The 19895-nt window shown below is 39.4% G+C and overlaps 1 protein-coding gene across 1 annotated transcript in view; it reads right to left on the reverse strand.

Moving 5' to 3' along the window:
• The window catches only part of LOC308294965 (uncharacterized protein), a 66753-nt gene that overhangs the window by 33588 nt on the left and 13270 nt on the right, over positions 1–19895 (reverse strand). The window contains exons 17-37 of the mRNA XM_080737901.1: positions 19595–19666; positions 18231–18278; positions 17852–17923; positions 17587–17732; positions 16408–16491; positions 15672–15805; positions 15206–15297; positions 13504–13584; positions 13098–13169; positions 12833–12975; positions 12089–12172; positions 6962–7101; positions 4091–4190; positions 3397–3495; positions 3144–3215; positions 2890–2958; positions 2672–2800; positions 2499–2583; positions 1963–2018; positions 408–510; positions 211–311 (exon numbers count right to left, since the gene is read on the reverse strand). Of these exons, the coding sequence (XP_080594027.1) occupies positions 211–311; positions 408–510; positions 1963–2018; positions 2499–2583; positions 2672–2800; positions 2890–2958; positions 3144–3215; positions 3397–3495; positions 4091–4190; positions 6962–7101; positions 12089–12172; positions 12833–12975; positions 13098–13169; positions 13504–13584; positions 15206–15297; positions 15672–15805; positions 16408–16491; positions 17587–17732; positions 17852–17923; positions 18231–18278; positions 19595–19666 (1982 nt within the window). The remainder of the gene's footprint in view (positions 1–210; positions 312–407; positions 511–1962; positions 2019–2498; positions 2584–2671; positions 2801–2889; positions 2959–3143; positions 3216–3396; positions 3496–4090; positions 4191–6961; positions 7102–12088; positions 12173–12832; positions 12976–13097; positions 13170–13503; positions 13585–15205; positions 15298–15671; positions 15806–16407; positions 16492–17586; positions 17733–17851; positions 17924–18230; positions 18279–19594; positions 19667–19895) is intronic.

The raw sequence follows: 19895 nt of genomic DNA on the forward strand, positions 1-19895 counted from the left end.
ATTGACAAATCTTGAAAGTGTGAGAACTACTGATTTAGAAGGCTTTGTAGAATCGGCCTTAGGTCTTAATGGGTTAAAAAAATCCACAGGCTATAGTTAAATGGTAAGGATAAAAGAAAAACACTTAGGGTGCCGACCCATAGTTTGAGAACCTCTTCTCTAGGATTATCTGGACAATTTTAAACAGCTTCATAATCAAAATTAGCTTGCAAAGATTTTGATGATCATCGCAGAGAGGTGAGAAATCAGGTCTGTCAGGTTCACACCAGTCCACTGCAATCTTTTGATCTGCTTCAAGGTGCAAATCAATGCTGTCAAAATAAATAAGTCAGGGTTTGTAAATCGCTTACCAATGTAGTGAATACAGAACAGAGCATTTTACCTTTCAGTCAGGTTAAAAAATGTACCTTTCATGCACTCTTCATTGTATGATCCTGCCATCACAGCAGAAACTGGATCTATGCAGTTGTTTAGTAGATATATGACTTGTTTTGGCTGTTCTTTCTCCAGCTGCAAAAATAAAAAATCACCTGTACTTTCAAAATGGAACTACTCTACCCCTAAGTTATACTCAGTAGAATGACACTTGCCAAAAACAACAAACTACTAGGGATGTTGAAGTCACATGGCATAATATTCCACTAATGTAGACAATGTCGAGTTCGGTGAAAAAGTAGCCAGCTGGGAGCATTCGCGTGTATTATGTGTTTGCGGAGGTAGGCACATCTGTGCCTAAATAGGCACAAATGGTCTCATGAGTCATTTGACAATGACATTCAAACAGCTTGCAGCCTGAGGACAGAAACAATTATGTAATACTAACAACAAAAGCAAAAAAAAACAAAAAAAATAACAAAAGCAAAGCGGCATATCTAGTAGATTGTGAATGTAAACCAATCCAGCAGTCCCGGCATAAGAACTGGTAATCAGGCCATGGTCTCTAAAGATCTTTACACACTGGCGTATTAGCGAAGCGTCGCGAAAAAGCGACCCAAAATGCAAAGTATTCACTTACGCCTTTCCCATACACACCAAAGTGCGACGCAAATATGCGAATATGCCAAATTGAATAATGTTATCTGTTGTGCGAATTGTCTGAGGCTGCATGGCATCACACAACCTATCAGATCACAGCAGAGACACACCACGGGTTCACCGTGAATTGCGTATTGGCTTCATGCTTGCATGCCTCTCGCATCACTTTAACCTTCAATAACAGTGGTAGAATAGGGAGGGCCAGAGTTCACTCTTAAACCAAGATAGAAGGATGAGGTAGCCCTACATTTTTCTATAGTTGAGATTCAGGGTTGTAAGGCCTGGTCTTGTGTCTGTCATGACTTGAGAATATGCTATTCTCCTAGACCTCTTTGAGAATATATGTGTTATTCCTCTCGGAAAACATACGTCTGTTCTTCCAGCGGTCTGTGGAGGATGGGTCTATTCAATGGGGTTAATCTTCTGATTCTAGCAGGCAACTGTGATGGGGGGGAAAGGAACTGGTTGCTCTACATCTAACTGGGGAAACTCCCCTGTCGGGTGAAAAGAAGCAACTTGGACTCTTCATGCATAGAAGGAAGCATGAGGTCAGTCCATTGCTCTCCCCAGGTTGGCAGAGGGAGTGTAGCACCCAGGATTACATTAGACAATTGACACTGGGTGAAAAAATGACATGTGTATGGCATGTGTGATCATGGATGCTTAGATTCAGTTAATTACATTCTACATTTTTATACAGCCAACTCTACGGAGCTACAACCAAAACTGACAGTGAACGTCATGACTGTCTGTCTCGGAATCGGCAACTATTTGCTATATGTAGTGAACATCATGACTCATGACTCCACCCCAAAAAAGTAAGACTTTTCACCCATTTTTACAGATTGATTTTCTTTCAAGCAAACACCATCATACTAAGGAGGATACTCTCTATACCAAGCTATAGGAGGGAGTAGGAATCCATACCTTATGTCCAAAGTAGCAGATGTAATGGTGGAGATACTGCTTCCATAATAAAGAGTCTGTGCAAAAAAATAATAATAATAATATATATATATATATATATAACAAAAGCAAAGCGGCATATCTAGTAGATTGTGAATGTAAACCAATCCAGCAGTCCCGGCATAAGAACTGGTAATCAGGCCATGGTCTCTAAAGATCTTTACACACTATATATATATATATATATATATATATATATGAGGAAATCAACTATAAACAAGATAAATTATCTGCCAGACAGTGCAGAACGTGTCACCTTAATCTGATCATTTATATAATATGTACTACTAGTGTAGATAACAGATCATTGATGGGTAGGACTTTATGGTATTTAAAGCTTTAGGATCACACTTTAAAATACACCAACATTAAGAGAAGCGAATAGTCAAAACATTGGACTCAAGTTTAAAATCCAGGTTAAGCATGTCATAGAATCAGATCTATCAACAGCTCAAGGTTAAGTCAGTTCCAGATTTGTTCATTAGATGTAATCTTACCTGGACAGTTTTTCAGATTTATTGAAATGACATCCAGCAATAATCTTCTAATGATTCGAGACGCCACCTCTAGTCCCAGGTTATTCTTTGGAATGGAAACAAACTCCACTGTCATCATCATTAAACAACAGAATCATTGAAAAAACATACTTGTGTGAAATACATTTTAAAACCTGTTCCAGTAGCCAGCCACAATCTTCCATGAAAGAAGATATTTGGTTCACTGGAATGTTCATGAATGCAAAGGCCTTCCGACATAACCTTTGACAGATTAGAGACAGCTGTTTTTCAGCAGCATCTTTCTATGGAATGGAAATAAACACCAGTCATCATCATCATCTAACAACAGAATCATTGAAAAAGCATATTCGAGTGAAAAACACTTTAAAACCTCTGAAATGGCCTTCAGCAGGTCGCCACAATCTCTCATGAGATCCATTGGAATGTTCATGGCTTCATTCTTTATTAGGATGAAGAGATGATGGATAGTTAAAAGTATTTACGGATGCCCGTCACAAAAGTAAAACTGAAGCAATATAACCCCCCCAACATAAACATCAGGTATTATGATTATACTTGGAGAATATCTTTTTCAAAAAAAGTATACAGAAAGTGTTAAAATTTAGTTTTTGTGACCACACTAACCTGTTCATCATGTATGCCCGGTAGCCAGGTGGGAGGTGACCCAGCTGAAGTTATCCATAACCACAGCTGTTGCTGGATTGTGAAAAAGGGAGGGGACGATTTTATGATGTTATTAAATCAGTGTATTTCAGACATATTTGCATATTATAACCACACCTGGGGGTCTATTAAAGTAACTCTATAGACACATACAAAACAGAAAAAGTACAAAACTATGGCACCACCTATTTAAGTAAACCACATGTAAACTAACCCTGCAGCAAGACATTGCAGAAATGGTATCCGCGATATCTGCAAGGCTAGACGAAGACTCTTCAAACCCTGAAGAGGTTTTAAGATCTGCACAGGTTCTCTGTGTGAGAATAAAAATAAATAAAGAAATCATTAGATAATATTATAAGCATGTCCAATTCAACATTACCAGTTGAATGTAATGTGATCATTATGTAAAGCCCTATTAGTTTATTATTACAATAGCGATAGACGCGCAATATCGTAGTTAAAACAACAAACAAAAAAAAGAAACATGCAAAGAAATTTAGGGTGACAGTCATTGCAACAGTCATTGCAATACTATATAAACCAGTCAGACGCCTAAGGGCGAAAAGCGACCTCGCCCTAAAGGGCAACGGTCGCAACAAAGATGCCTGCCAATTTGCCTGTGCATCTTGTGTTAAGGCCCCGATATAAAGATAAATTATTATGGGTTGAGCTGAAATCATTGTTTAGTGACAGCACTAGATTATGTTTGGAGAATGGTTACTGTATCACTCCATTTCATCAAGTGATGATTTCTTCGCTCCCCTAAAAACTCAAATATAGTTCAAAACTGTTTAAGTAGTCTAATCTAATCAGTAAAATAATTTCTTAGAATGCACCGGTATACATTTTCAGCCATGAAAACCAAACCATTGTGAAAAGAATTGTTTAAACCACTGTTGACAAACCTGGAACTGTTTCCTTGTTGTTTCTATAAAACTTCGGAGATCATTCTTGATCACAAGGGCATCAGCATCATTTGAGGAGTCCAAATCCCAGTGATACATGCTGAAAAAAAAATCACACATTGTGAACTGAGCGGTGGTCAAATAAAAATAGTCAAATAAAAAGAGTCAAATACATGGATTGCAAGGTTGCTCATGCTCAACAGTGGCGGACACACACAGACGGACGCATGCATTGTGAGCCGCGCACGCGTGCCCTCCTTGCTACTACGTGTGTGTGTGTGTGTGTGTGTGTCTACAGTGTGTGTGTGTGTGTGTGTGTGTGTGTGTCTGTGTGTGTGTGTGTGTGAGAGAGAGAGAGAGAGAGAGAGAGAGAGAGAGAGAGAGAGAGAGAGAGAGAGAGAGAGAGTGTGTTGAGTCTGCCTGGCCTCAATAGACCATATTCACACCGTGGCCATCTTGGATCACATGACTTCCTGCAGTAGCAGCCTGCATTACAAACCATTGAGAACAATGGAGCGATGGTCCCAAAATATGAGTTCTATTCAACCAATTTCTTTTTACCAAATTGACAAATGGGCAGATGACAACATCAACATCCCCAAAAGGATTAAATAGAAGGGTACATCCACAATATTCATGGTAGTTAGGTTGCAACCTTACTGTGTACAAAGACTTACTATATCTGTGCAGTGCTTGCTCCACTATCATATTAACTATTTGTTGTTAGATTGTTTCTGATTAATATGCAAAAATCTATTATGATGGCAGAGCAAGCACTAGTCTGCATACTGTAGCAAGTCTTTGTACAGAGTAACACTGCAACCTAGGAAGCCTTCGAAAGTGCGAACTTTGAACAGGTATAGCTCATGCTGTGTTTTAGGTACAGCCATGAAACCTGTATACACGTATGCGTCTCCTCATGCCGAACAACTTTTACGCTCTGACTTTTGACCTCTGACCTTTAGATCCCCCCGAATTTTGAATCATATGAAAAACAGTAAAAATCTATCTCCTCCTGGGATTTTTGCATAACGCGCACAAAACATTTTTCACATGAACTTTGGACCAATACGGTCAAACTGTCTGGTCGGATTTATTTTAAAGTGAATTTTTTTTTTTTTTAATAATTCAATCAATATTGCGGTTTTATGCAAATTATTCTTCGGCCTCTAAATCATACATGCAAAGTTACACGTTCATGGCATTTGGCAAAGATGTGGAGGGTTAGTCAAAGTATCACTGAAACCAATTTTATTCCAATCGGCCAAAGGGGGGCGCTATACGAAGCGTTTGAAAATTCAAACTTCAAACGGGCATAAGTCATGACTCGTTTCGTTTGAAGCCATGCAACTTGTTACACGCAAGTTGCATGTCTTGCGTGTAACAAGTTGCATGCTTGTGTCGTTGACTCAAGCGGAAGACATCTGTGTCGTTGTTAAGTAAGCTCCGCCCTTCGATTTTCCGCCATTTTGAGCAGTTTGTAAAACGCGTAAACTCGCTTTTATTCTGGAATTTTCGCTCCACGTGCACAAAACTTTTTTACGTGAACTTTGGACCAATATCTAAAGATCTGTCAGATCGGATTTCTTTAAAATTGAAACATGCTTTTTTAAATAAATTCAATGAATATTGCAGTTTTATGCAAATTATTCTTCTGCCTCTAAATCATACATGCAAAGTAACATGTTCTTGGCATTTGGCAAAGATGTAGAGTGTTAGTCCAAATATCACTAAAACCAATCTTACCCCAATTGGCCAAAGGGGGGCGCTATATCATTTTGAGCAGTTTGTGAAACGCTTAAACCCGTTAGGATTTTTTTTTGCAATTTGCATGAAACATTCTACACACAATCTAAGGACCTTTATCTAATATGCCTATGAAGTGCACAGTCTGCACACACACACACACACACAAAAAAAAAGAATGAATATAGCTGCAAGCAGTGATAAAGTGGCCAAAGCCAAAAACACCTCAAATCATGAACACAGCCTGCAATGTGCGTGAAATCTTGCAAGCACATTCCCAATAGGTCAAGGAACAGATACCACCCTTCTTACATTGGCCTGTTATAGCGCCACCAGCGGGTCAACTTTTGCACAACACATTTTTGGAACAAAATGGACCAATCTTTGACGTCAGTAACGTCAAAGAGAGCACTGCCTGCGATCTTGACATTTTGTACTTTTATAGCCATTGTTTTCTGGCTTGAAGCGAGCCCACAATTGTTTCGAAGGAACAATATTTTCTAGTTATACTTTATTGCCCCCATTTAGATGTGTGCAAAATAAATACTATACCCGGCAACAGCACCACCCGCTTCCCCTGTGACATGGGCAGACAGGGGGAGCAAATGGCAGTGCTTGAAAAGGCATACAGGACCTGAGGCCTTGGACCTCAATGCAGCCTACCTGCCATACTTCGTCCCTCACCAAGTAGACGTTCAAGGCACGACAGATAGTTAACTGATGGGGTCCATGCTGGATTTGTGTTCCGTTGTGAATGTTAAACTTGAATGTTTTGTTGCCCCCTTTAGATGTTTGCAAAAATACGCAAAGTCACACAATTCATAAGCTGGCCGAGCACGGACGTTCTATAACCCAGAAGGACGGGGATACGAGCCGATGAATCTCATCGGCCAATCCCGATCACTGCACCTTTCTAATTACAATGTAATATATGAACCCTTGTTGTAAAAAATCTAAGTTGTCCTTTAATATAGGATAGGATATTGTCAGTTTAAAGGAAGACAGTCATGCATAGAGCCTATTGGTGTAAAATGTAAGTAATGCAAACAACTTCCAATCATTGGTCCAAATGTATTGTCTCCACAATTTCAGGAATTTGCCAAAAATGTGAAAATCAGTTGCTACCTGCCGAAGCTTTGTTTCGCCCACTTGAGCAGTCCTGGGTTATACTGATGTTTTGATTTTGATAGTTGAGATTTCAGTTCTCTTGCAAACCATGGCCAAGTATTCTTGTCTTTTAGAATAACTTTGAAGAGATGAGTCACCTATAGAAATATAAAGCAAAAGTACAGGTAAGGACAATATGACGTGATTAAACTTCTCAACGTGGCTCAAACCCACCAGACACGCAAGCTTACACTTTTCGCTTTCACGTTTTGCTTGGGCGCAGTGGTTCATCTTCTGTTACATATGTTTTTTTTGCACATTCCATAGAAATACATTTATTATGCACAGCATAATAAATGTTTTAACCTAGGATATCGTCACACTCCCTTTCCAGTTTAGTTCTCAGTCAATCAGTCAGTCAAACAGACACTCACTAATCTCCTCTGCCGGTTTCTGTCAGAGAAGACTGCCTCTATCAAGTGAACGATAATTAGTGATTACATCGTAGAATGTTCTGTCAGATTCTGATCATGTATGCTATACTTTACTTTAGTTTACCTAAAGTAACTGCAGCCAAATAATGCTAGATAGTTGCGACCGTAAGGTCGCAGTTTAGTATGAAAACCTCCACCGGCCGTCCGTCCGTCCGTCCGTCACACACGTCACACCTTTGCCCTGCTCAATGTATACGTGTAACGCCTGATACTGAGGTGATGTGTCACTGTGACATCACAGATACTGAGGTGATGTGTCACTGTGACATCACAGGTGAGATCGCAGTGATGTCAGATACTCAGAGCAGGGATCTCCATATTTAGGCATAAACAGGTGACATCACAGTGATGTCAGATACTCAGAGCAGGTATCTCCATATATGGGCATAAAATGGATTCTGTTAGGGATCTCCATACTGTATATGTGCATAAAAGGGATTAGTGATGTCAGATACTCAGAGCAGGGATCTCCATATATGGGCATAAAAGGGATTAGTGATGTCAGATACTCAGAGCAGGGATCTCCATATATGGGCATAAAAGGGATTCAGATGGAGATTCAACTTCAATGAGTAACAATGGCAAACTGTCAACTGCCCGTATGTCTTGATAATTGGTAAAACAAACTTTTGGCCTATTTGTGGCTTATCATCACATCCAACCATCTTAAGATACTCAGCTAGTGGGGAATGCTCTCTTCCCTGGTGAGAATTGCCCCTTTATATAGGGCTTGTTTGTGTATTGTATGACATCACGCCACATCATCAGCTGTGGACTCTGTGATGTCATCGTATCTCCATATATGGCCATCTCCGTATATGGAGATATAAGTCGTCCATGCCCAGGTATGGGCTGGTGAGGTCAGACTTTGTGTGATGGGTAGGTTATCTCCATATATGGAGATTCAACATTCCAGGTGTAACTATGGCTGCCCGTATGACGTGAGAGGTGGAGGCTGTGATATTTGTGGAGATAAGCGACCAACGGTCGCTTATCTCCCGATTAGGGAGTCTTACTGGTCATACAGGGACTGCCTGTCTGTCTGTGTGTGTGTGTGTGTGTGAGTGTGTGTGTGTGTGTGTGTGTGTGTGTGTGTGTGTGTGTGTGTGTGTGTGTGTGTGTGTGTGTGTGTGTGTGTGTGTGTGTGTGTGTGTGTGTGCATTAGGAATGTGAATCTCGACCACTGAGGCGATACGATACGCATCACGATACACTCCCAGCGATACGATATAATTGCGATACATTGAAATCTTGCCGATACGATACATCACGATACACCCCTGACCCCGATACGATGCGATATGATTCACGATATTTTGCGATACACCCCTGGTGCTTACGATGCGATACGATTCACGATTCGGTGCGATTCAACACAATGCAAAGGATTTATATTAAAGCCCATGTAAATTTCCCCCCAAAAAAATTACTAAAAATGCATTACATTTAATTTCCAAACAATTTATTGTTTCACTGTAGTACTAGGCTCTGTCTAACAATCCAACTTATTGAAATCTGGGAGAACACTCCTTGCTGGCTGGTAGAATTGTTTGATTAATACTATATCATTATATCATTATTATATATCATTACATCCTCAACAGGTGGTCAGGGACCCCTAGGGTCCTCAGAGTTATGTGAGGCGGCAAAAAAATAATAGTTTGTTTTTACAGTAACCAATTGAACCCTAGCAAGTAGCAACCCTATGGGGGAACATTAGCCAATACATTAACACTTATTGAGGGTTTAAGAGATAATAATTCATGAATTATAATGAATAACATAAATCCATCATATTAATAGAAAAGATAATGTGTGAACAAATAAACACAACATAGTAATGTATTAATGTCACTGATGAAATAGTGCTGTCAAACAAGTCTCTGACAAGTTTTAATCTGCAACAGTTTTATATAATAGCCTACAGTAGTCTAAAATAGCCTACAGTGGGGGTCCCTGCTTGATCTCTCTCTTCTCAGTTAAGGATCCTTGACCTGTATTATTATTATATTGTATGAATATAATCTAGGATTTTGCCATTTCTAGCCAAAATGTTTCAAAACGTAGATATTTGAGTCACAACGCGTCGCGTTGTGAGCTTGTAGGTCTGCTATTTAGGTGCGTGCGCGACACCGTCGAGCTGCCAAGTATAAATCAGGCTCCAGCCTCTCTTTGCAGAGGGAACAGCAGCAGCAGAAGAGTGTTCTGCCTGCTACAGTAACAAGTTGTGAAACAGTGTCAAATACTTTGTTTTAATCGCTAGCTGCACGCCCAGTATCGTTGTTGTAGTTCATACGTGTGTGTAGTTAAAGCGTGGAAGCTTCTGCTTTGTTTAAATCAATTCCGTCGCAGACTCGACAAGAAGAACAAACGGGTGTGGAATGTGGATCATAATATCACGCAGCGTGCTCCAGTCCAGTGACACAACAACGGATCACATCAGCGAACATTGGACAGGGATGTTATAAAGCTAAACGTGGTACTAATCTTGCATGTTTAACCAGTGGGCTCACGAGTGCTGTCTGAGTCTGTCTGCATTCCGTCGGGTCGGGTGTTCACTGCGCTCCGCTGAGCAGCCAGTGCTGCTGTAAAAGACGCTGTCTGTAAAGTCGCTACAAGTGCTTTTTGGGGGGAGGGCTGATGGGGCATTCAATGCGCCTCGGAAACACAGTATAGAATGAAATACTATTATGCAAAAACCGATCCAACCGTGGAATGTACCGATCCAAACACTCACGATACGATACATCACGATTCCAGCCGTCAATTGTACCGATCCACCCTGAATGAACCGATTCACTCGTATCGCGCACGTTTGTATCGCGATTACGATCCGTACCGGTATATCTTCGCATCCCTAGTGTGCATGCATGCATGCATGCGTGCATGCAGTGGTGTAAAGTAACTAAGTATATAAGTACTGTACTTAAATACAGTTTTCCTCGGATTCAAATATTGTGTAATATTGTAAATAGTCTACATTTATTTGAAAGCTTTAGTTAGCCTACTAGTTACTTTGTAGATATTTTATTATAACAAAATACTTTTGCTATATATCAATTATGGCTATTTGAAAATAGACGATCTACAAGCTCATAATGAGTCATCTGCTATTTTCAAAAGATGTTTGTAGCTTTTTGAAAACGTGAAATGGGACATTCTGCATAATGAGTAGCCTACTTTTACTTTTGGTAGGCTACTTTAACTATACAATACTTTTACTCAAGTACATTGTGAATTCCGGGATTCCGAGTATTTCTTTATTGCTGTATTGATACTTTTACTTAAGTAAAAATGTGAGCACTTTTTCCACCACTACGTGAGTGTGCTGGCATATCAATCAAAAATATTCACACCGTTACGAAACCGATCTTGTCAACAGCGTGAATTAACATATTAATCACCCATTCACCCTGGCTGGGCGCATATAAGCTCCTTTGTGTCCTTGTGTTAAGTAGGCTACTGTAGGCTATTATCAGACGATATAGTGTCACAGTCAAGGAGAGAGTCAAGTCAAGTCAAGTCGGTCACTTCGTTCAAAAAAAGAACGGCAGACTAGGCTGAGACAGTACAGTATATCACATTAATGTTGCCCCCTTGAAAAATCCAGACTCCAGTTCTCCTGTTGGCAACTTTATAGCTCCGGTACAGTAGTATTTGTAGTATTTTTGTTTCACAAAGCAGTGTTCACAGTCACAAGTCACAAGAAGAGATGATGATGCGGCTCATTTATTACTTATTATTATTATTATTATGTTCAATATATGAGCGGGTGTGTACGTATGTTTTGTTATAATTAGCCTACTCCGGGTCCGCATCCATGTGGTTAAATTTGTACTCTCGCGGAGTTGCATTTACCGCGATAATGTTGCCGAAAGATAGCAGATCCAGTCCAGACTGTTACCACGTATTTATACTGTATCAAACATCACGGCGGGTCAAAAATCTGTGGTTCTACATATTTTGGCTAATAATGCTTCGGTTTTTACACGTGTGAGAACTGAGAACCACCTTCATGTGGCGCGCGGACGCAAATGGGAGCAGAATTGGAGCGGAGAGCGGGTCGGCACATAAATAACGTGCATGTCTACTATGAATGGCGACGCAGTTACCGTACGTAGTTCCTCACCCAAAACGTACACAAAATCAACCATACGTAACTATAAATGGCCCTTAAGACGCCTCAGGGCGACATGCGAGTCACGCCAATTCTTGGCCATCAGGCCAGTGATGTATATCGGACCAGTTACCCATATATGGAGACCCCTGGTACCCATATATGGAGATCCATGTACTGTATATGGAGATATGCTGCATATTTGGGAAAAGTTACAATTTGAATTAAAGTCAATGGAGAAAATTTATTCAGGAAAAACTTGGAGTAGCGGTGGTGACCGTGCTTTTGCGGTGGCGGCCCCAGAGCTCTAGATTGATTGATTGATTGATTGATTGATTGATTGATTGAGAAAATTAAAAAAAAGTTTATCAAGATGGAACGAGACACACTTGAAAATTAACACCTGGTAAAATGTGCTCAGAAAAACATCCTGTGAGAAGAGTTTTCGCGCGAATCAAAGAAGCTCATGTGTGATGTGTACTTGTCTGGTGGGTTTGGGGAGAGAGGGAGAAGACAGAACACAAAAAGATTTACCTTTGCACGAAAGTCATCTTTGTTGATGCTTAACAATAACAATTTTTTCACAATGGTTTTTTTCTTGTTCTTCAATGTATTCACCTTTGGGGAATAGATTATGATAATGAGAGACGTCACTGTTTTCAAACAAGTTCTGATGTGAGACAATCAATAATAAATATACTATGGCAAAAACAATACACTTCTTATTCTGTGTATTACTCTGTAAAATGGTGCACCAAAACAATAATGTTTCGCATGAATGCTGTGAACCAGTTGGATAGCACACTCTAGATGCAATGATGTCAAATGTCGCTTCTCTATATAATATAACTAGCCCTCCCCCCGTGGTGTGAAGCTGGGTGTGCGCTGCTTGTTGACGCCCATTTGTGATGTAAATCGCATCACAGGACAAAGCCGCCTACAGGCCAAAATTTGGGAAAATATTTTAAACATTTGGGGATTATGAGAAGTAGAGACACATTTGAAGGTGATAAAGTTGATGTTGGGCAAGGTACATGCGTTATTGATTTTTGTATTATGTTTTTTAGACAATTGTCAGCTGCATTGTCAGCTGTAATTCACAGAGTATTCCTGACTAGTAGTCAATGCAATGGGCTAAACATGCAATAACTCTGGTATGGTCCTTTAATCATTCAGTCATAATCTATCTCAAGGTGGCATACTTACTGTCCATTTATTGATGTACTGTAGTGGCATTCTTACTGTCCATTTGTTGATGTACTGTAGTGGCATACTTACCGTCCATGTATTGATGTAGTCTTCTAAATACTGAAAAGCCAAAGGGTGCAAATGCACTTGTTGAGACTTCAATATTTCGATAAGAGCTTTGCAATAACGTCTGTCACCCTCGGCAATTTTAGTTGTTTCAAGAAAGGTCAGAGCTAGAAGAAATAATAAAATGGCACAGGGGTTGGATTACAATAATCATTTGATCAACATTGAATATTCTTTGTGAACTAACTGGTAATGGGGAAAATAATGTAATTTTGCTGAATTTACTCACAGTGTGTCAGTCGCACCTCTGTATTTTCATGAAACATCTTCTCTCCCATATCTGTTCCACCTGGTGGTCTACCTACAAATTTATCGCATAAAAATCACAATGTAGATCGGTTTTAAGGTATTTTCACTATATTTAAAATAGGAATTTAAAAGTTCACTACAATGTTCGCCATTGTCTGTTACAGTTGCAATGTGACTCTACCATTGATATAAACATGTATATCTTTATAGTTCGAAAATATCTTTGCAATAACATCTGCATTCCTGGTCAGCTTTAGATTCAAGAAATAATAAAATGAGACAGGGGTTGGATTACAATAATCATTTGATCAACATTGAATATTCTTTGTGAACTAACAGGTCCTGTGAAAATAATTTAGTTTAGTTATTTAGCTGAATTTACTCACTGTATGATCCTGCCGCTGCTACAGTAGACAGAGATGCTTCGAATTTGATTAAGAAATCCTCATACGTATCACTGCATGCTTCTGCAGAAACAGAGTGAGAAAAGATGTTTTGGATTGACTGTAATAAAGTGTAACACTATATTACACAAATATGCAAACAGCACGAGGTAGAGTTACCGGTACACATTTGGGCTAAACATATAATACAAAGAACTCCTGGAGAAAAGAGGAAAATGTATTAATCTGGATGTCTACCACCAATCATTCCACTTCATGTTGATGGGCTCACTACAAATTTAAAGGGGCCTCACCATGCTTTTCAAAATATATATTTTATATAAATATTGGTCCATAATATGGTTTTATAAAGGTTTTAACCTAAACAACCACAGTCTCGGATATTTAATTCCAAGCCGTTTCAGCTGCAATACCAAAATGCCCTTTGTTGGCAACGGGGCGCTGTCTTTGGGATAAAAAAATTAAGATTTAGAGAAGATTAGCGTGGTACCCATAGACTGTAAAAAATACATGGACGACGCGAAGCCATTGGTTTCTATGCGGCGAAAATGACGTTTTTTTGTCCCTTGTATGGGTGTCGCCATCATTGTTTGAATGGTACCCCAGGAATCATAAGGAATGCTATTGGCTGCCAATGGTCACGTGCACCCGCAGGGATACATGGGAGAATGTGGTCGGAGCCTCCCAAAATAAAGCACACGAAAAAGAACACAGCCGGCTGGTATCAGTTTAGTTGGCCACGCCCCCGCAACTTTATCATCAATTTTAACAATTTTAATTTTAACGCATATCATGGTAATTGAAAGGCAGTTTTTCACTAGCGACAGGAACCATAAAGTATTTATGACGATGTTTATTAAGGTTAGAAAATCAAATAGGAAAATGAATGGGGTCCAGTGGAGAAGAAATCTTTTTGGTACCTTGCGGGGGGAAAACAGTGCAACTAGCGGGAAAGCTTCATGAATAATCCAGCCAACAACGCCCCTGGTGGTGCCACGATGAGAACCATGTAGAGTCAATCCAATTTTCGTACTACTTTACTTCATGGTTCCACCTCATATATTAGTCTCAATAGAATATAGCCTCCCAAAAAGTACCGCCCCCTTCTCGAGGGGGCCCAATAGGAAATGAGCCCCTTTGAGACATAAACAAGTGCCCGATTTCAAAAGAGTACCGTTCAGACACGCCCATTCAGAAAATCATTGAAATGAAAGGCAATGCTTAGAGTTAATGAATGGGGTTTTTTTGGGACTGGAAGAGACACTGGGAAGACCAAAAAACAAGAAAAAAAATAAAAATGTGAAATTCATGGTGGGGCCCTTTAACCCACAAAGAAGTACAGCTATTTTCACTGTATTTGAAATAGGAATTGAACAGTTTACTACAATGTTCCCCATTGTCTGTTAGAAATGTAGTGTGACTACCATCCACTTGACATAAACATTTATATCTTATTCTTTATAGATACAAGTAATATTACTTGGTGTGAACAACCCTACAGACCCTAAGGGTCCATTTGGTTCCAAACTATCACTCATATAGTTGTGGACCCACATGGAACTGCAAGGACCCCTCATGTAAAAGAGAACAAGTCACTGTTGTTTCTTCAGGTTTCAGGATACTCTTGGCAGCATTATCACTATTGTGATACAACATACATTGCATGCAGTGACCAAACACGTACCTGCAACTAGTTCCTTTAGACATTTAGACAGTTCCTTAAGATTCTTGTTCTTTTCCTCTTCAGTCCAGGACCCTGACACTTCTAAGTTCACGCTGAAATAAAATAAGAATCTTAAGGTCAGTTCACAGAGAGGGCGAAGATAATTGTCAAGTCACTTCATTACACTGATTTTGATTGCTGGAAAAAAATGTGTTCATTCATGTGATCACCTACTCAGCATGCTGTCAATCACTGCAAATACCGGTAATGTTGAATCCGTACCAAATACTAATTTTGCACTAGATGCTATTTGCATTTTCCACGGCAAGGGAGCTAAACCTTTGACTGTTTCCAATATTTGAATTGAAAGACCATCAGGTTATCATACAGACATTCATTTACATGAACCCATACTGTTCAATTGCAGAATTTCTATCTCACAGGAACTGTGACACAAAACTGCTGTAGAAGGAAAATAAATTTCTACCCCTTGCGGAGGGAGTTGTTCAACTTGTGCAGTCTTCCGTTGTTGGGATCATTTTGTAATCGAGGTTCAATTTCTGTTAATACCAGATTCCAACTGTCTTTGTCTGTTATAATAACACTGAAGAGACCAATCACCTGTAGAAAATAGAAAGCAAAAGTACAGGTAAGGACAATAGGACATGATTACGTTTCTCATGGCTTAAACCCACCAGACACGCAAGCTTACACTTTTCGCTCTCACGTTTCGCTGGGAGCAGCTACTGTTATCCTTTTTTTCCCCTCTCTCGCTCTTTTATTTTTACTCCAGTTGGAAAAAAGGGTTGCCCGCAGGCATGTTCTCATTAGAAATACATTTATTATACACAGTAAATGCATCATCACCACAAATAGAATATCACCATTGTGGGATGAATCAAGTTAAAGGGTGAATAAGTAATGGAAAATAACCAGTTTAACTTTATTTTGCCGTGTCTATAACATATTCTGTTGATACAGGCATTGAGACAAAAAGAGAAAGGTAATAACTTATGATGAAAATGTTTCAATGTCTACAGTATTTGGCTGCTTTCTGCAAACAACACCTGGAAAATGTGCTCTGAAAAAGATGCTGTGAGAAGAGTTCTGCACATAGCTTGTGTGCAGAAATCTCCACACACAATGAAGCTCATGTGCAACGTGTACTGTACTTGTCTGGTGGGTTTGGGGAGATGGGAGAAGACAAACACAGGAAGATTTACCTTTTCTGGACGAGGTAGATCCCTGGAGCTGAATAACAATAACAAACGTTTCACAATGTGTTTTTTGTGGTTCTGGTCCAAGTCCTTTGGGGAATAGATTATAATAATGAGAATGGCAAAATAAATAAATAAATAAAAATCAGTGTATTACTCTGCAAAATGATAACTTGAAATGGCAGTTTCACCTCATCAATAGTACGGATTGTATGCCCAATGACGTGAAACGACAGATTTGTCGTCACCAATTTTTATTTTAAAATACAAAAATGGGTTAGGGTTAACCACATGTATGGGCATAAAAAGGATTGTATGGATGATGTCAGATGTCATAGACGTCATAGGACTTTCACATAACGAATAACTGAGTAAGCATGTTTGGGGTCTCACAGCATATCTCCATATACAGTACATTGATCTCCATATATGGGTCCCAGGAGTCTCCATATATGGGTAACTGGTCCGATATACATCACTGGCCAGATAGATGTCCAAGGTATGGCTTGTCGCCCTGAGGCGTCTTACTGGTATAAATAACTTCATATAAATTAGTTTCTTATGACAGGGAACAATAATATAAGATAGTATGTGCATTGGTAGCTTGCTGCTATTTCTGGTAGTAAATCTGTACTTCTGTTCCAGGGATAAAAATCCCCCTATGGGATTTTCAAGAGAAAAAATTATGCTGTGAACCCTGGGGGATATCGCCCTCTAGCCGTAGTGATGTCAGACTTTGGTGCTCTATATCAGTGGTTCTGAATCTTTTCAGGCCACAACCCCCCAAAAGAATCATATTTGATCTGGGGACCCCCCACCCTACACGTACTTGGAATTGTAGGAGAAGAGGCATTACATTTAGTTTGATTCAGTTCCACAGATAAATATTGTGAAAATAACCGACGTACAAGCTCACAACTCCTCGCAACACCTCTATCTTATATTATTTGACAATTTAGCCAATATGTTTGACCAGTTTTTATAGAATACCCTGTTGATTATCTTTGATGCAATAACAGTGTTTATCTTTTCTTGATTCTTTTTCTTGAGATTTCAAAGTCTTAAAAGGCCTTCAATTGTCACTTCACTGTCATCTGGGGACCCCCATGTGTGTGTGTGTGTGTGTGTGTGTGTGTGTGTGTGTGTGTGTGTATACTGTACCTATATACAAGGTGGCATACTTACCATCCATTTATTCTTGATGTAGTATTCTAAAGAATCAACAGCCACACGGTGCAACTCAGGTGTTTCACTTGACTCCAATAGTTCGAAAAGAACTTTGCAATAATTCACATCATCCTGGACTTCTTCAGAGTCAAGAAAAGGCGAAGCTAGATGAAATAATACAATTACGTTGGTAATTATTACAATAATCATTGATCAACATTTAATATTTTTTGTGAACAAACAGGTCATGGGGAAACAATGTCATTTCACTGAATTCACTCACCCTGCTCTTGTGTTTGAGCAAACAGAGCTTCTTTGACTTTCCCCTTGAATTCATCATACGTCATGCTTGTTGCTGCGGAAACAGGGTGAGTTTAGTGGGGCATCATTTTGATTGATTTAATGCTTTATTAGAAATAAATGCAAACAGCAGAGGGTACAGCTACATATTTGAGCTAAAAGTGTAACATAAAAAGTCCTGGGCACTTGTTTCCATTCCAGACTACTCCAATTGAAATTGGGCTTTAAAGGTTTACTACCGGTATGTTCAGTTCACCGTCTGTGTTAAAGTTTTAGTGAGAACAGACCATCCACTTGACATAAAACAAATGTATATCTTTGTAATGTATGTAAACTACATGGTATCTGCTTGCGACTGCTACCTGTTTGCGGATGACTCGGCTCGACTGGAGACTCCGATGGAAGCTCGTCTGAGGACGACCGAGAGAGAGAGAGAGAGAGAGAGGACAAGGATAGCTTGCAGGTTGAAAAGACGCTTAGCTCTGAACTAAATAAGATCTGCACCTGGCTCAATGACAACAAATTATCAATACATCTGGGCAAAACCAAATTCATCCTCTTTGAATCTATTAAATCATAACCTCAGCCAGGACCATAACTTCACAGTCAAAGTGGGTGACAATGTAATAACACGAAAAAACTAAATTACCTATTTTGGTTGCATCTTTTTAGGCTAATCGATCCAGTGAAAAGATGACAAAGGTACAAAGGTAATCAAAAATATCAACCAACGAAACCGTTTCATATAGAGGATCGCTCCGATGGTCAATAACAACACACAGAAGAATCTAGCGGGTGCAATCATTGTGTTCCTCTATGACTATTGAGTCAACGTAATTAGGGTCCTGCTTAACCTTCCTCCTCGGACTCACCTCACCCCTACTCACCAGTCTAGCATGGGGTGGCTTAAAGTAGATGACAGAGTACAGCATATTGCAATGGGCCTGGTGTACAAGATACAATACAGCACCAAGATACCCTTGTACCTGTCAAAATACTTCGAAAATGTCAAGGATGTCCACAATTACACCAGAGCCAGCGCCAGAAACCATGTTCAACCCAGAGTCGACTCAAACAAAAGGTCAAATTTGTTCTTCTACTATACCACTAAAATGTGGAACGCCCTACCGAGGGCCTTAAAGGAGTGTAAATCCCAAACTTCCTATAAAACCGGCCTGAAAAACCACTTGCAGCCAGCTGCCACTCGAAACTAGTAACAATAAACTTAACCTAACCTTACTCTCCCCCTGACCCTTCTTTGTAAATACCTTTTATTTTTCATTGTAGTTTTTGTTTACAACTTCTTTTTTAATATTTACTGCATAGTACTGTGTAATGTCTCTCTGTCATTCAATGTTATACGAGTTAAATAGAAGGATCCCCTTGGAAATAAGTAGTAAGACTTACCTGAGTTTCCTTTTAGTTGACCTTGTACCAGTGAACTGTACCATCATGAAACTTTACCTTTCCCTAAGCAATCTTCTAATAAATCCTTCAATCAATCAAAGTTACAAGTGATAGTGCTGTGGTGTGAACAGCCATATACAGACAATAAGTGTCCATTTGATTCCGAACTATCACTCATTAAGCTGTGGACCCCTCATGTAATAGAGAACAAGTGATTTGACTATCGTTTCTTCAGGTTTCTGTAATTATTAGGATACTCTTGGCAGCATTATCACTATTTTGATACAACAAACATTGTATGCAGTGACCAAACACGTACCTTCAAGCAGTTTGTTTAGACGTTTCTGAAGATTCTTTAACTCTTCTTCCTCTTCAGTCAAGGACTCTGACCCTTCAAAATAAAGCAAAAGTACACATAAGGACAATAGGACGTGATTACATCATGGCTAAAACCCACCAGGCATAAGGTTTTTTTAAGCTCCGGTTGGAGAAACAAAAAGGGTTGAAATACATTTATTATACACAGTATATGCAAATTATGCATCATCACCACAAATGTGTTTCAACTTAGAATACCACAATTGTGGGATGAATCAAGTTAAAGAGTGAGAATAAGTAAT

This window comes from Nannobrachium achirus (genome assembly GCF_963921795.1).
Source record: "Nannobrachium achirus genome assembly, chromosome: 2".
In the NCBI taxonomy this organism is placed as follows: Eukaryota; Metazoa; Chordata; class Actinopteri; order Myctophiformes; family Myctophidae; genus Nannobrachium; species Nannobrachium achirus.